Raw genomic sequence first — 14,941 nt, forward strand, 5'->3', positions numbered from 1 at the left:
TCATTTTATTTTTCTCGCACTTTATCGCTTTCTCGCATCATCCTTTAACATGAGAAGTAGGACCTAGACATGCATCTGGCCAAGCCCTCGAAAGAGGCTCTGTTTTTGTTGGTGTGTTTATATTTGTGCTTTGCGGCAGGGAGTCACGGTGTAATAAGTCCTATATGGCACTCCGTTAAGTCCTCAAGGAAGGCACGCGGAAAGGGTTAGTAATCAACCCCCGCCTAGTCTCATCGAGTCCGTTCATTATGCGCACGCTACGCGTTGCTCGCTTCTGAACCTGCACAAGATCTTGTTATCGAGTATGTCAGGAAAAGGGTTCATGCAGTCGGATCCCCACATTTACTATAGCTCACGTCGCTCTACGTTGATGCTCGGTGTACGCACGCACCGTTTTCCTTTCAGATCCGTGACGGCTTGGTTGCTGAGAGGGATTCACTCCTCTTGTCTATGGCCCAATCATTTTCGCGAGATCTAATGCTTGGTTGACTCGGGTGATTCGCTCCCCTTGGCTATGGCGGGACTGCTTTTCTACCATTCGGCCAGTGCCGTTGGTTTGTTTACTTTACGAGTGGAGCTCGTTTGTGTGATATACTTGTTTGCATTCGTTTTTCCCCGTAGGATGATAGGCTAGTTTAGACTTGTACCCTTTGTATGATAACATTAGGTAGCAAGCTTTCCCCCTTTAGCTTAGGTTTTCGTCATGCATTCTTTAAAACACAAACCACACTCTTTGATTTTCTTTTCTTAAGAGCTTGTTATTTCCGCTCCATTCCCAGCATAAGTCTCCAAAGGTTGAGCAGCAGAGTGTGAATGTAACCCGTTCACCTAAAAAATACAAAACAAACAGAAATTAGTTAGCCGAGCTACGGTAGCTCTGATTCTGCAAAATAGATACGTAGGCAGCGGGGTAGGACCCGTGCGACCACAACTCTTTCTTTTCCCTACATTTTGCATGCATTTTAGTCTAGATTAGCGCATTTTGCTTACACACCCATAATTTTAGACACAAGCGTGGATACCATCGAGTACGATGGGCGCGTGGGGTGCTAATACCTTCCCCTCGCGTAACCGACTCCCTTACCCTTTTCTCTGGTCGTGAGACCGTTGTTTTGTTTTGTGGTTTGCTGGCATTTCCCTCCTGAAAAGGATAAATATGCTAGTGGCGACTCTGTTAATTTTCGCGGTACCGACAAGGTCTTTAATCATTTAGCCATTCAAGATCTTTTGTTTGAGAGACTATGAACCAACAAGCCTTAAATCACTTCTCCCTTATAGGTCTTGTGAACTAATATGCTTTAAATCACTTCTCCCTTACGAATCTTATGCTTGAGGGACTATGAATTGATATATTTATAAAAACCCAAGCCCAATTAGCATTGTGGGACCTCGACTCACTAACTCTAGAGCATGATGAGTCCTCAAAGATCACTTAAACTGGTATAAGAGAGATGAATACAACTCGACTAGCAAGATAATTTGACTTTAAGACAAGAATCTAACCAAAATACGAGTCATGTGACAAATTATTGATAGTAGTTATACAACTAAGCTTCAGACAAAGAAATAGGACAATAATGGTCATGATAATGTAACAATTATAATTGTTGTAACAACTATAACGATTGATTTTAAACCGTCAATGCCATAAAATATGGTTTAAAGGATACTGATGTAAATAAAACCAAAAAGGACGACGAAAAAGAATCACTTATTTTTCACTTATTAAATCTATTGAGATATTTCCTACAATACTAATAATACAAGATGATTTTATTAAAAAGTAATAACTTTTTTGAATATATAATCAAATATATTTTTTAATTTGTATTAACACATCCAGATTATTAGAGAAAACACGCACTCTAATACAGGATCTCCGTTATTATTAAAGCAAAATTTGATAAGTGTATAATCCATGAAGTTCTAGCTAAAAAAAATAATGAACCAATCAACTGAATGTTAAAATGGTAAGATTAAAACTTTTAAAATATAAAAATAGAGAACCAAAAGCGCACTTAAGCAATTTTAAGCCTTTTTAATTTGCTTAAACTGATAAAAAGGATTTATAATATCATTTACTATTTATCAATATCGATTCTTATAAGTTTTTAATTCATCTTTTGTATGTTATTAATACAAAATAATTTTAAAAAGTTACTAATAACTTATCCTTTTCATAAAACTAATTATATTTTTTAATTTGTATGAATTCAACAAAACAACTTATAATAGTTGTGGTCAAATAGCAAAGAGCATATGAAGTGCTATGTGCCAACCTCATTAGGCCACTAACCACCACTTGCTACTATGACTTAACTTCTATATTTTGGACTTTGGAGTGTGAAACAGAGACATGTTGCTATTATTATCGCTCATCTGTGGGATACAGCTACACCCCTCATCAGTCACCAATACTGATTCGTTTTTGTCCCTTGTTCATCTGAAACCCTCTTCCAGTATACAAAGAGAGCAACAATGACTGCAAGTGTTGGCAAGAGACACTACATGTTATGTGCCTTGACAGCAATTGTCCTTATAGCTCTTTGGTCCATGTTCACTGGCACAGTCACCCTCAAATGGTCCACAAACAACCTTAATCAATTCTCAGATGGATTGGATTCTATGATTCTTGAAGATCTAGATGTCTTGGTATGGTACCCAACAAACAAGACATAATTTTACATTTATTCATTCATATAGATATAGCAGTTTTCTTCACAGATCACAAACTGACATTGCATTTTGTTTCTGTTTTGGTTTTCAATTGAGAAATAGGAAGTGGAGGAGAGAGAAAAGGTTGTGAGACGTATGTGGGATGTGTACAGTCGCAGTCATAGCAATTCCATTGGATTACCTCAGTTTTGGTTGGAGGCTTTTGAAGCAGCTTATGAGAACTTGGTCAGTGATGTTCCTGTGGTTCGAGAAACAGCTGTTTCAGAAATTGCCAAAATGTCACTGGCACTGCGATCACAAATTGTACATCAACTTCCTCTTCAACTTGAATCACCATCTGTAAGCTTATCTCACATACAATTAAATACTCCCTCCGTCTCATAATAAGTGTCTTATTTGAGCTTTGCGCAGTTTTTAAGAAAATGATTAGACGTGTTGATTTTAATGAAAAAGTTAATATCATTTACCAAAGTACCCTTATTTATTATAGATAGTGGAGTTGTTGAAAAACGTGAAAGTTAATATATAGGGGTATAGTAGTGGAAAAAAATAATAAATGTTGCATTGGTATTCTAAAGAGACATTTATTTTGATACAAAGAAAAAATGGAAATGAGACACTTATTATGAGACGGAGGGAGTAATCTATCAACTTATCAACTTAGCTTTTCTCTTTGACATGACATAGACAGATAGTACATAGTCTGAGAAAAATTGCATTCTTGCTTTTCATGGTCAGGATGTGCAGAGCAGCAGGAGATCAAGAAAACTTAAGCAAGACAAGAATCAGAAGGAATTGGATCATTATGAAGACCATGCATTTAAAAATGAAAAAATCTTACCTCCCAAATGAAGAAAAAAAAATAACTATGACTTTTTAGGTTTCTAAATTTGAATTAAACTACTTGTGTAAATCTTATTAATGTAGAGCTGCTACTCATTGTGGTCCAAAAAAAGAGAGAAGAAGAATACCTACTGCTCATTGCATATTTATGTTTGTAGTGTCATAAATTTATCAAAGCAAATTGCCTGTTCTTTTGAGAGACAGAAGATGAGTATTGTGTTCAAGTATCACAAGACATTGTCCTATCTGTTTTCTTAAATTTTAACAAAACAAATAATAGTAGTTCAACTGATTTGCTTTAAAAGAGATACAAATTTAGGTTGAGCTTGTTCAGTCATGAAAAATCATTTTTATAAATAACCCTTTTTTCAAGGATATAATTATGGGAATGATACATTGGAAAAAGTTTTTAACAAGGAGTGGAAGCCAAAAGAAGATGAGACAAAAGCAAATTACTAGAAATAAATTAAGGCTAGTTTACATTAAAATGACAAAATTGCTAGAGCAGATCCAATTGATGCTGCTACTGTTGCTGTATAAACAAAAATCCTAAAATGGAAAATTCATGTACAAAGTATGGACAAAACATATTTACATGTTCCGCAACAACCTGTGTTAATGTTAGACATCAGTCTTCTACTGTCTGGATCTCACCCATCATAATCCGGTTACTTACGACATTGAATCCCAAAACTGCAGCGCTAACCTTTTTCCCTTTCTTACCTTTCTTTCCACCTTTTAAGGGGGAACCATCTGCCTGTCCCAGATTCTGTAAATTTGTATTTCCAGATATTATGCTTCCAACAACTTTCCGATCATTCTGAGTCAGAAAAGCTGTTTCCAAGACTTCGGAAGGTAGTAACTCCATGTAATTGAGGAATTTGTCAATGAATTCATGATCAGGGTCATATGATCCAAGATTTTCTTTCAGAAACATCTCTGCTTCAGATTTTGATTGCTTCGAGCAAAATTCGAGGAAACTTGTATCTGCCACCCCAAAAAAATATAGTTAAATTGACGTTATATAGGAGATTAAACTATAGATAATGTGAACACCAAATGCCTGACAATATCCAGTTAATTCCTCAAGAGTATGCTTGGGAGTTGGGTTTTGAAGGGCTAAGTCGATATTATGATATAATTTGAGATAAAAAAAATGAAGGAATCACATGATAGATTATCATATAACATAAGTCGATATCATGATATAATTTGAGATAAAAAAAAAAAATGAAGAAATCACATGATAGATTATCATATAACATTCCAATCACCCTTAAGGGTCTGTTTCGATTGGCTTATCTGAGCTTATCTACTGCTATAAGTTTTGTGACGTTGTTTGAGAGACTTTATCAAAACAAAAACAGCTTATGAAGCTTTTTATATATATTTTTTAATTTATTTTTATAAATTCTTCAAGATAGCTAGTGAAAACAACTTATAACATATGTAAAAACAAGTTAAGTGTATTTCATCTTTTGATATAAAAACAGCTTAAGCGAGCTTATTTTGCTAAGCACTTGTGCTATAAGCTGCAAATAACTTGTTTATCCAAACAAGCCCTTAATTGATGTTAGAAACATTTTCTAATTTCTTAAATTTTGAAATGAGAAATAATCTTTTCCTACATTTCCCTCCAAAGGCCAATACTCAAACGTTGCCTTAGGGAGACGACAACATTTGGAAAAAAACATATGTTAGGCAACCTCTTTAGTCAACCTAAATCTGGATTTTTCTATCAAAATATAAAATTAAAACCAAGTCTGAAATGGTAGGTACCTTTTGTCCCAATAAGTCTCACACATTCATTCTCACACCAAATTCTGAAGTCCATGGCTTCTGAAAATTTCAAATAGAAAAACAGCTCAGTATCTTTAGGAAGTCATTTTATAATCCAACGACACACACACAGAGCGCTCAATTAGACAGTACTGGCAAAGCAAGTGAAATTATAGTTAAGATAAACACAAGCAATCTTTACCAGAATTCCTAGTCATGACATCTTTCTTTAATTTCAGCGATGATTGAGAAGAGACGGGTGATGATGACAGCAATCGCTCTGTTGGTTTGCTACTCCCAGATTTTTGGTGGCTTAATGATCCAGAAGAATTACCTTTCATGTGAACATTTTTGGAACCCCAACTCCCCTGGCTTGCAAGCTGAGGGAAATTTGACCTGCTTATACAACGGCAACAAAATATATACTGAATCAACATATCCTCAAAAGAAGGTTTCATGCACACAGTCATACACCTAATGTTGCACGTAGTAGCATCGCTTCTAAATAGACAAATGCTTTTCGATAGTGAGATAGTGTCCAAAGGAAGCATAGAAGTAATAAATTTTCCTGGATGCTTAACCCAAGTCTTTAAATCAGCCTTAACATCGTATAATACCATCTAAAAATCTATGATCACTTTACATGGTATAACGTTATCATATTTTTATCAAAACTGATATTTAGTTGCACAGTTGCAAAACACATGTTTTCTAAGAGAATAAGACCTCTTACTATAATTGGTTGTGATATAGAAAAAACTTTAGAGCCCTAATATATATGTATAACTAACAGATTCCAAAATACAAAACCATTTCAGTACAGTAGCATCGTAGAAAATAAGTTTGATCAAACATATATATATTGAAGAATCGCAAACTTAGTGTAGCATGAATATACATCAAACACTAATAGCACTACAACGAGACAGAAGTCTTACTGTTTAGTTTCTTGCTTAGATTGCTCAACTGGACCCCAGAACATGTCATCATCCCCTTTGTGTTTTGAATGAGAAGCTTCGGAGTTTATGTGGCTAGAAGATGCAGTTTTTAATGAAGTTGGAGCTGAAATTGTCCGTGAAGGACCACTACTCTGAGCAGTTTGGGCAGGCTGTGATTTCTGAGGAGTAGGAAATTGATTTGGGGGAACTGCAGAAGACTTTTTCTCCTGTTCCTTTAGAATGTCTCTTAATGACAGTGGTTTATGAACCCTACCAGAATCAATTGTCCAAGCTGGAGAAGGAGATGGGCTTGTTGGCTCTTCCCTCCAAAGAACAAAATCTCCCAGAGAGGGTCCTGAAGGTATGGTAGGCAGTTCTTTCTCCTGCTGCACAGACCGGGAGCTTTTTCCCTTTTCAATGGGACTTGAACTTATTGGTGTTTCACTAGAAGCAACTGGCTTTGAGATCTTGGACCCTGAACCCTTTGATTTTGTAGATTTTTTCCGGCTCCTTCTAGTGTCTTTAGCTTCAATGAACTCTCCTTCATCTATTGGTTCTGAATGGGCAGCTATATATTGTGAGAATAATATACTGTCTAGACCTGTGCCATCTCTTTCATTAAAAATCTCTGTGTCTTCTGCCAATAGATCATGTAATGGACTTTTCTTGCTCTTGCTATGTTGAGAAGTTTTTGTTTTTCCCAGATTTTCGGTATTGCTTGCTTCTTTATGATTTTGACTAGACACCTTGATAGGGTCTGGATTAGCCACAACTCCAACCCAGGGAGTAGTCACACTTGGTGAATTGACGGTAGTAGCAACCTCAATTACAGGCATCTCTGTCTGTGCCCTTTTCTGCTCTTCCTGTTGAATTTCTAATAAAGACTTCGCTTTGAAACCAGGAGCAGGCTTCCAAGCTCTCCCTGCAGGCAATTCAGTATTCTGGGAGGCAACAGGACTGAATGACTTTGAGTCATTCTCAACAAATGTCTCAGCAATGCTTTCTGGAACAGTAGCAGGGAGGTCACTAACTTCATGATGAACTACATTTGTGATAGCAGTTCTAGAAACACCGTCCACACCGCTTGTTTGTTTGAGATGTGTTTCATAATCTTCTTCTTCCCTGTTGACCTCCTTCAAATTGATTTCACTATAATTTGGCTTTTCAGATTCTGTATTCTTCGACTGCTGCAAGGTTACATTTTTTAGCAACCCTTTCGCTTGACCAGAAGATTGGGATTTGGAAGATTTTTGCTTCTTTGATTTCTTCTCAGTAGCCTTTTTGGGTTCACGCACTTCAATATCTCTTACATCTGCCACAGATGGTTCAGCATTTGAAACGACATTTCCACCTAGCTGCTCTGGTTTAATCTCCACATCGGTGCCCACCTGACCTGTCAGTGGTGATGCAGTCGAAGACACATCCGTACCCACCTGACCTGCCAATGATGATGCAGCCGAAGACACATCCGTACCCACTTGACCTGCCAATGGTGATGCAGCCGAAGACACTACAATAACTGGTGCAACATACAGTGCAGGTTTGGAATACTCAGCAGACTCAGAAATTGCATTCACAAGAGTACCATCAGCCCTATCATTGTTATCTGACATCTGCTCCACATATTTAACAGTACAGTCAGAAGCAGAAAAAGGTTTCTGTGCGATATTAGGCTCTTCTGTAGTTCTGCTCTGCTCATGCAATAGCAAACTTTCAACAGAAGCTGATGCAGGCAATGTTTCCTTCTGGTATTTTTCATTAATTTGTTCAGGAAGAGCAGTGTCCCAACCCTTATGTTGACTCATATTCCCAAAAAATTGATGAGGCAGCTGCACAGATTCAGCGCTTTTATTATAACTAGTATCTTGGCTTTCTTGCTGAGATATATTCAAAGACTTGGTATTAAGCTCATCATGCACACTAGGAACTGGTGTCTGAGAACTCGAATGAAAATTTTCATGAGGTGGTTGCCATTGAGAAGGTTCCACATGCAAATTCCCCATTCCTAATCCACCACCCTGCAATTGTCCATAAGATAAACCACCAAAGTGTTGGTGAGACTGATGCCCTTGCAGCACCTGAGAAAGCATTTGCCGTTGTTGGTGCATTAACAGTTGTTGCTCCTCCTGTTGCTTCAAAAATAGGAGTTTATCTAATAAAGGCATCTGCTGTGCAGGAGCAGTTGCCTGTGAATGCATCTGCAGCAAGTATTGCTGTTGCAACATATTCACTATCTGGGGATCCTGGGACAAACTGGAAGAAAACAACTTTTCTGCTGTTAAAACATTAGATGGGTTATCTGCAGTTTGAGCCCTTAAATTATTTAAAGACAAATGGTTTGATGCTTGAAATGTTTGTTGTTGAACTCCAAATGGTATAAAATTTTGATCACGATGCAAGTCAATATTATTCTGAAGAGGATTCAATCCAGCTTGCAGAGGATAATTCGACCAGCCAGCAACATTATTATTTAAGCCTGTGGATGCCCTGTCGGATAATCCTTGGATACCTGAGATCAACTCAGAATTTTGGGACTGAAATTGTCGAGAATTGTCACTCAATGAAGACATGAGTTTTGAATGTGGCGATGCATCTGGAACAACATCTGATTTTGGCGGAAGAGATGCTGCATCAATCCCGGGCCAGTATGGATAAGGATTTGGTAAGGACCTCTGTCGTTCAAGTGCCATCCTCTGAGCCAGCAAGTATGGGTTGTTTACACCATCAACTCCAGATGGGCCCAAATTACCAGAATTGTTTCCAATAAAGCCTTGTATTCCTAAAATGTATGTGATTAGGATAAAATATGACCATCTAAAACACAACTGCCGCAATATATAGTACATGTTATGGAGAGAAATTGTAGTGCATAGCATACTTCTATATAAAAAATATTTATTAAAAAAACAGTATTACCTTCTGATAAGGTCACGTTTTCAAGAGGGGAACTGCTCTTGCTACCAGACATGAGTGACTCCAAAAACCTATTTTCAGCTTCAGTGGCAGAACCCAGTCTATGCATGGAATTATTTCTCAACCTCTCAACCTCACCCAGCCCAGTATGAATATTCACAAAGGTACCGGCACTTTGACGAGCAGGTGCCTCTGTAGTGTCAAGTTTTGTTACAGGGAACCCAGGTGGTGGTCGGGCTTTAGCTCGTAAATGGGGCATGACATCAACAAGTTGCAACCATGGCGAGTCAGCTGCTGCACTTTCCAGACGAACTAGTAAATCAATACCAAAATATCCAGCCTCAAGCCATCCAATAATATCAACTCCTTTGAATGGACCTTGAACTTGACCCCGAGGATCTTTATAGAAAAGGGATAACTCCTCTGGAGAAGTCTGCGGAACTCTCCTGGTTTCCAGTTCACCATCCAAGTATCCAGTTAGTTGCCTTTTAACAATTGAATCTTCGCTAGATTGCCACTTAGCTACATCTCTGGTGTCAGATAAATAGTCCAAGTTATTTTCCCACTGAGTACGAAAATCTTTTGGCTGGTGTGACCATTTAATATCTGAGTTTTTTGAACTGACATCACCAGGCACATTTTTGCTATCATGCATGAGACTACTTGCTTGTTCACCCTGCGATGTGGCATGCCGTCCAGTACCAGGGTGAACAGGACTATTTTCTTCAAAGGCTGACTCTCTGTTACTGTGCACTTCATCAGCTACTTTATAAGAACCACCACCTTCACCTCTATCTGCATACAGTATTGGAAAAGCCCTTTCAGACACATGAAAACCCATCTTCATATTAGCCAAATTCAACAAGGTATAATCCATTAAAGTGAAATACAGTTGGAAATAAAACACACTAATCTTCCACTTTCCTACACCTCTCCAATATTTCACTTCGTAAGTAGTTTAGATCCATTGACCATTGAATATCAATAAGAACAAATTCAATGTATTCTATAAAGTAGTTCTAGCTTATTGTAAATTGTGTATTTCTATTTTTAATAGGTACTCATCAGACCCAGTAACATTTGAAACAAGAATTCTAGGTTCCAAACAATGGATAGTATCTACAATATATAATAGCATCAATGAATATTGAAATCAAATAAGACCTGATAGACAATATAGTAAATCTTAACAGAGACAAAAAAAGGTGAGCAAGAACCACTAGTGACATAAGAGCAAGTTCAACCATGCATGTGCAAAAATACTCAATACCGAGTAACGTTATAGAAAAAAAATTCAAAGTCCCAAACAATTTAAACTATAGTAAAAATATCACTTTTAAAAGTTACGTAGAAACAAAACTTATCCTGTAATGTGTCGTTTATTGGGATAGTAAAATATACAACTCCCGGAGTCGTATTTAGTTTTTAATTAGCACTACATTTTTAAAATGGTTAGAGGATGCTTTAAGATCTATATATTTTCTGAGTTGGTTAAAGAGATATAACTGTGTGTTTAGTTTTACTTTGAAGAGCTTTCTAAAAAACTCAATCAGTGGCAAGTGGTATTAATTTACCTTGGACAGCTGCATTTCCAAGCTTCATTTGTCTTGAATGTGTAAACTCTGTTGAGTTCCGTCCATCTTTTGGCACCGGAGGTGCACTGCTACTAACTATTTCCCCTTTGTCAATACCCTTTAAGACGGTCTGTTTCAAACAGAAAACCAATCTAATAAACCACTAGAAATGGCAGTGTCATCCAGAAACAATATACAGTAACATCAATTACCAGTTCCTCAGAAGTTGGTGCACAGAGAGCTAGAGGCGCCAATGGTTCGTCTTGTGTAAAAGGAGGAACCTGCGCAAAATCATCCACTAGTTTTATAGCTGTATGCACATCAGTCACTCTGTACACATCAAGTATATTAGTCCTACTGTATCTAAATGGATGAGCTTCTCCACGCTCCCTTTCAACTTTATCCAATACAGTTTGAGGGTATTGAGAATGCATGTAGGAGCTATTTATAGGACTCCCACCAGAACCAAATCGGCCACCTCCGTGATTAGCCCCGGGAACTGTATCCTCCCCACGGCCACGTCCGTGATTAGCACCTGGAAGTGTATCCTCCCCACGGCCCCGCCCAGAAGAAAATATAGGCACTTGTTTGCTGGGTGTCATATTCTGGTGATGGGAAGGCTCTATCCTTCCACGTCTTTGTAAGGAGTTAGATCTCCATGGCGAAAAACGAGCCCCTTCCTTTTCATCCTTACCAGGAATGGAAATGTGAGACGAACCTTTGTCCAGGTGCAGATCACAATTTTTACCAGAGTCGTTCTTTTTCTCATGAAGAACTTCAGGCTCCTTCTCGTCATGACCCCAGCGTGAGGTCCACCTATTTTCACGCGGCTGATCAAAATTCATCTCTCTATTACCTGAATCATTCCATCTATCAGACGTACCACGACGTGTTTCTCCAAAGTTCCTAGAAGACGGGTTATCTGCCCATCGGTCCACTCTCCGAGCATCCCCCAAGACCTTGTCTCCATCCCTCCAACGTTCCTGGCGTATGGAGGACTTGGTGTCCCGCTCTTCATCGCGCCAACGGTCATGGCGTCCACTTTCAGAGTCAAGTACGGATGGCCTAAAGACGTCCTTTCTCTTATGGTCGTCACGCACATCTTCATTTCCAGATGTCTTAACAGTCTCAGAGTGATTGCTAAGTGATGGAGTTGAGATGACATGGCTTTCCTGATAAATAAAGTAGACTCACTTAGAAGCAATTATAAAATATTACTGGAGTGAATTCAAAAGAAAAAAACATTACAACAATACGCCAAAAAAAATCTAATTCAAAACTTGCAGGTAATTGTTACACACCACGGTTCCTGCTCCAGGTTTTCCCTCCCCTGGCTTTGGCAGAAGCCACTGCGGTGAGAGTGGAATAGGATTGTCAGAGCCTTGGAAATCTGAACATATGTGATAAGAGCTTCAGTTATTACAAGAAAATTGAGTTTTTAACCAATTTCAAAATTTTACTAAAGCAGAATCTAAAAGAAGTAAAACTATTGACATAAGTTTCACAGCAGACAGGTAACCATGTAAGATTCAAGAAAAGCTAATAGCTACATGGTCAGTAAAGAATCAGAACACAATATGTCAATTAACTGTTTTTCCATCTATAGCTCTTTTCCATTAAAAGTAAATAGTAAAAAGCACACGAATTGAGAAGGAAAAAAAGTTCCATTTTAAAAAAAAATTATAAAAAAAAAAACTTTGATACTTTCATGGAATAACAAGCTATTAGAATGATTACATGAAAAGTAGTCAACCATTTCTAAAACTCATCTCAAACACAATTATAATCACGCAAATCAATCCGATGTTTGATTATGTAGAATACATTAAGATTCATAGCTTGAATAAAGTGCCGGCTTAAAACAGTATAAATAAAAATAAACCAGGAAATAACGAAAGATTAGAGATAAAAAATGTACAATTTTGCATACAAACAGCAAAATGAATCTAAAATTAGAGTCGGAGATTAACTTAGTTTCAAGCTAGTTAAACTAAAAGTGCTGGATAAACACGTGGTAATAATAAATAAACAAGTAGAATCAAAATTACTTATAGAATAAACCAGAAAAACCTAACAGTAACAGTTCATGATTTCAAACACGATGAAAAGGCATAGACGTTTTACACGGTGCAAAGATCTAAGAAGCTTCAACTCCAACAAAAAATAACAATAAAATGGCGGAAGCTAAGAATTAGGTTTAGATTAAATTAAAATCGATTTTCTGAACAAGATGCTAGGGTTTAGTGGCGGCATGAGAGAGGGAGAAATTAGAGATGAAAAAGGATGGAATGAAACCTTTGGAGATCGGAAAGGGAGGAGCGGTGGAGACATGGAGGGAAGTAGCGGAAGTCCGGTGAGACATGGTTGATCGGCGGCGAGAGAGGTTACGGTTGCGATTGCGATTGAAGTGCGAAAGCGGAAACTGAAATGCAAAGAGGTGAGTGAATCTATAAGTTTAACTTGTGGTGTCTTAAAATGCAAATTGATGATGATTTTATCAAAGTTTGGGTCCACTAGTTATTACTCTCGTGCTTGCTTTTGTTCGTGGTGTTCACGCGCTACAGTTTTCACCGAGCTACAGAGGCATTGCTATGGTTATTTCGGTTGAAAAGGTTTGAAAGGGTGGTGAATTTTGATGTGCGTGTAAAACACGCGCGTGAGTTGGGTTCGAAGAGGGGTTTCTTCTGTTATACTTTCCCTCGTATTTTTTTTACTATTATTACGCGTGTCTGTCAATGTCCTAAACGTTTCAATGGGTTTATTTAGGGGTGATCGTATCCGAACCAATCCAAAAGCAAAACCGCAAATCGAACCAATCCAAACCGAAACCGCAAAAAGCCGCATTTGGTTTGGATGATTTTGGATGATTTTTGGACTAAACCGCGCGGTTCGGTTTGGTTTGCGGTTTTTATTTCACAAAACCGAACCAAACCGAATTGAACCGCATATTTAACTTAAGTTTTGAATTTTAATAATTAACTTATTATCTTTCCAAATCCAATTGCACACAACCACACCTCACGTTTTGAATTTTAATAATTAATTTATTAACTTAAGTTTTGGCATAATCGACTTAGTTTTTGTATTTTATTGAGCTACATATATATATGTAATTCTCTACTATCTAATATATATATTTCATTTATAATGTATTTTTAGTTCTCTACTGTTCTTGTAATATAAATTGTTCTTGTAATATAATTTCTTTTGTATGGTATAATATCATATATTATATTGACATTGAATTACTTTCTTTTTTCTTTTTATTTTAGTACATTTTTATTTTATAGTGTAAACCGCGGTCCACCGAACCGATCTAACCGCATTAGTTTGGTTTGGTTTGGTTTGGATGACATTTTAAAAATCAACCGAACCAAACCGAACCGCATGTATTTTTATCTCGCGGTTAGGATGACTTTTATGCTCAAAACCGAATCAAACCGCACCGCGAACACCCCTAGGTTTATTGACTACTAGTAGTATTTAATTTTATTAATTATCAAATTAATTATTACTACTCAATTTCTCTTTAACTATATGTTATTTTAGTAAAATATATAAGTCACATATACTTTTTTTTTGTTACATGAGAAAAATGTATTACAAAAATTTAGTTTAATTAAATAGTTTTATAATCTTAAAAATATATTTAAAAAAATTTATCTTGAAATTTTTTTAATTAATTTTCAAATACTATTATTAAATTGTACCAAAAAAATACTATTATTAAATAATATTTCTAGATTTATAATCCTTTTTATAAAATTTTAATCACATGATTGAATTTATGTAAAACTATTATAAAAATAAAATATTTTAAGACTGCACAGGGTGTAATAAGAAAACTAGTAATATTAGTAATCCATCAACAAAATAAAAGCATACCAGTTTACAAATCTAATTAGGTAAAAAAGATATTGCATTGCAGAGGTTTGATTAACGTGTTTATACATTTTTGTTTAATTTATTGAATAACTTTTTTCTTCTTTTTTAAATACTTAAAAACATTACACTTTTAAAAAATATCCATTAATATATGGAACTGAACCAAACCAACAGGTTTGAACCGGTTTGATTTGGATTGGTTGATCATTTCATATGCATATTTTATGTCATTATTATTTTTCAATAATATACATAATTTATTTCATGCTTTATTTTTTCAAACAACTTAGAAGTTTTCTTAATTCATACGAAACAATGACATGATTTTTATTG

The 14,941-nt window shown here is 36.5% G+C and overlaps 2 protein-coding genes across 4 annotated transcripts; one reads left to right on the forward strand and one right to left on the reverse strand.

Moving 5' to 3' along the window:
- The first annotated feature begins 2,291 nt into the window (after window positions 1-2,291).
- LOC131660176 (uncharacterized) lies at window positions 2,292-3,849 on the forward strand. 2 transcript variants are annotated; one of them, XM_058929351.1, is made up of 3 exons: window positions 2,292-2,652; window positions 2,779-2,979; window positions 3,415-3,849. In XM_058929351.1, exons 1-3 carry the CDS (start codon window positions 2,479-2,481, stop codon window positions 3,526-3,528), a joined length of 489 nt encoding a protein of 162 aa, XP_058785334.1. In that variant the 5' UTR covers window positions 2,292-2,478; the 3' UTR covers window positions 3,529-3,849. The 2 variants fall into 2 exon arrangements, with proteins under 2 accessions (XP_058785334.1, XP_058785333.1); XM_058929350.1 differs by having other exon boundaries at window positions 2,298-2,652; window positions 2,779-3,015.
- A 132-nt stretch (window positions 3,850-3,981) lies between these two features.
- Window positions 3,982-13,196, reverse strand: LOC131660175 (protein ESSENTIAL FOR POTEXVIRUS ACCUMULATION 1-like). 2 transcript variants are annotated; one of them, XM_058929349.1, is made up of 9 exons: window positions 13,019-13,196; window positions 12,025-12,113; window positions 10,936-11,895; window positions 10,724-10,853; window positions 9,153-9,944; window positions 6,237-9,015; window positions 5,501-5,694; window positions 5,299-5,358; window positions 3,982-4,506 (listed from the first exon to the last, which is right to left on the reverse strand). In XM_058929349.1, exons 1-9 carry the CDS (start codon window positions 13,083-13,085, stop codon window positions 4,148-4,150), a joined length of 5,430 nt encoding a protein of 1,809 aa, XP_058785332.1. In that variant the 5' UTR covers window positions 13,086-13,196; the 3' UTR covers window positions 3,982-4,147. The 2 variants fall into 2 exon arrangements, with proteins under 2 accessions (XP_058785332.1, XP_058785331.1); XM_058929348.1 differs by having other exon boundaries at window positions 5,501-5,697.
- Window positions 13,197-14,941: the final 1,745 nt, after the last annotated feature.

The sequence above is a fragment of the Vicia villosa genome, linkage group LG3 (genome assembly GCF_029867415.1).
Source record: "Vicia villosa cultivar HV-30 ecotype Madison, WI linkage group LG3, Vvil1.0, whole genome shotgun sequence".
NCBI classification, from domain to species: domain Eukaryota; kingdom Viridiplantae; phylum Streptophyta; class Magnoliopsida; order Fabales; family Fabaceae; genus Vicia; species Vicia villosa.

What these genes read in the sequence shown, in the direction of transcription:
- LOC131660176 (XM_058929350.1), top strand. Translation starts at nt 2,479, where the DNA reads ATGACTGCAAGTGTTGGCAAGAGACACTACATGTTATGTGCCTTGACA. An exon ending in TTGAAGATCTAGATGTCTTG is followed by an intron (nt 2,653 to 2,778) that starts GTATGGTACCCA and finishes ATTGAGAAATAG; the next exon opens with GAAGTGGAGGAGAGAGAAAA. An exon ending in TTCAACTTGAATCACCATCT is followed by an intron (nt 3,016 to 3,414) that starts GTAAGCTTATCT and finishes TTTCATGGTCAG; the next exon opens with GATGTGCAGAGCAGCAGGAG.
- LOC131660175 (XM_058929348.1), bottom strand. Translation starts at nt 13,085, where the DNA reads ATGTCTCACCGGACTTCCGCTACTTCCCTCCATGTCTCCACCGCTCCT. An exon ending in CACCAACTTCTGAGGAACTG is followed by an intron (nt 10,854 to 10,935) that starts GTAATTGATGTT and finishes TGTTTGAAACAG; the next exon opens with ACCGTCTTAAAGGGTATTGA. An exon ending in TGGAAATGCAGCTGTCCAAG is followed by an intron (nt 9,945 to 10,723) that starts GTAAATTAATAC and finishes TACTGTATGCAG; the next exon opens with ATAGAGGTGAAGGTGGTGGT.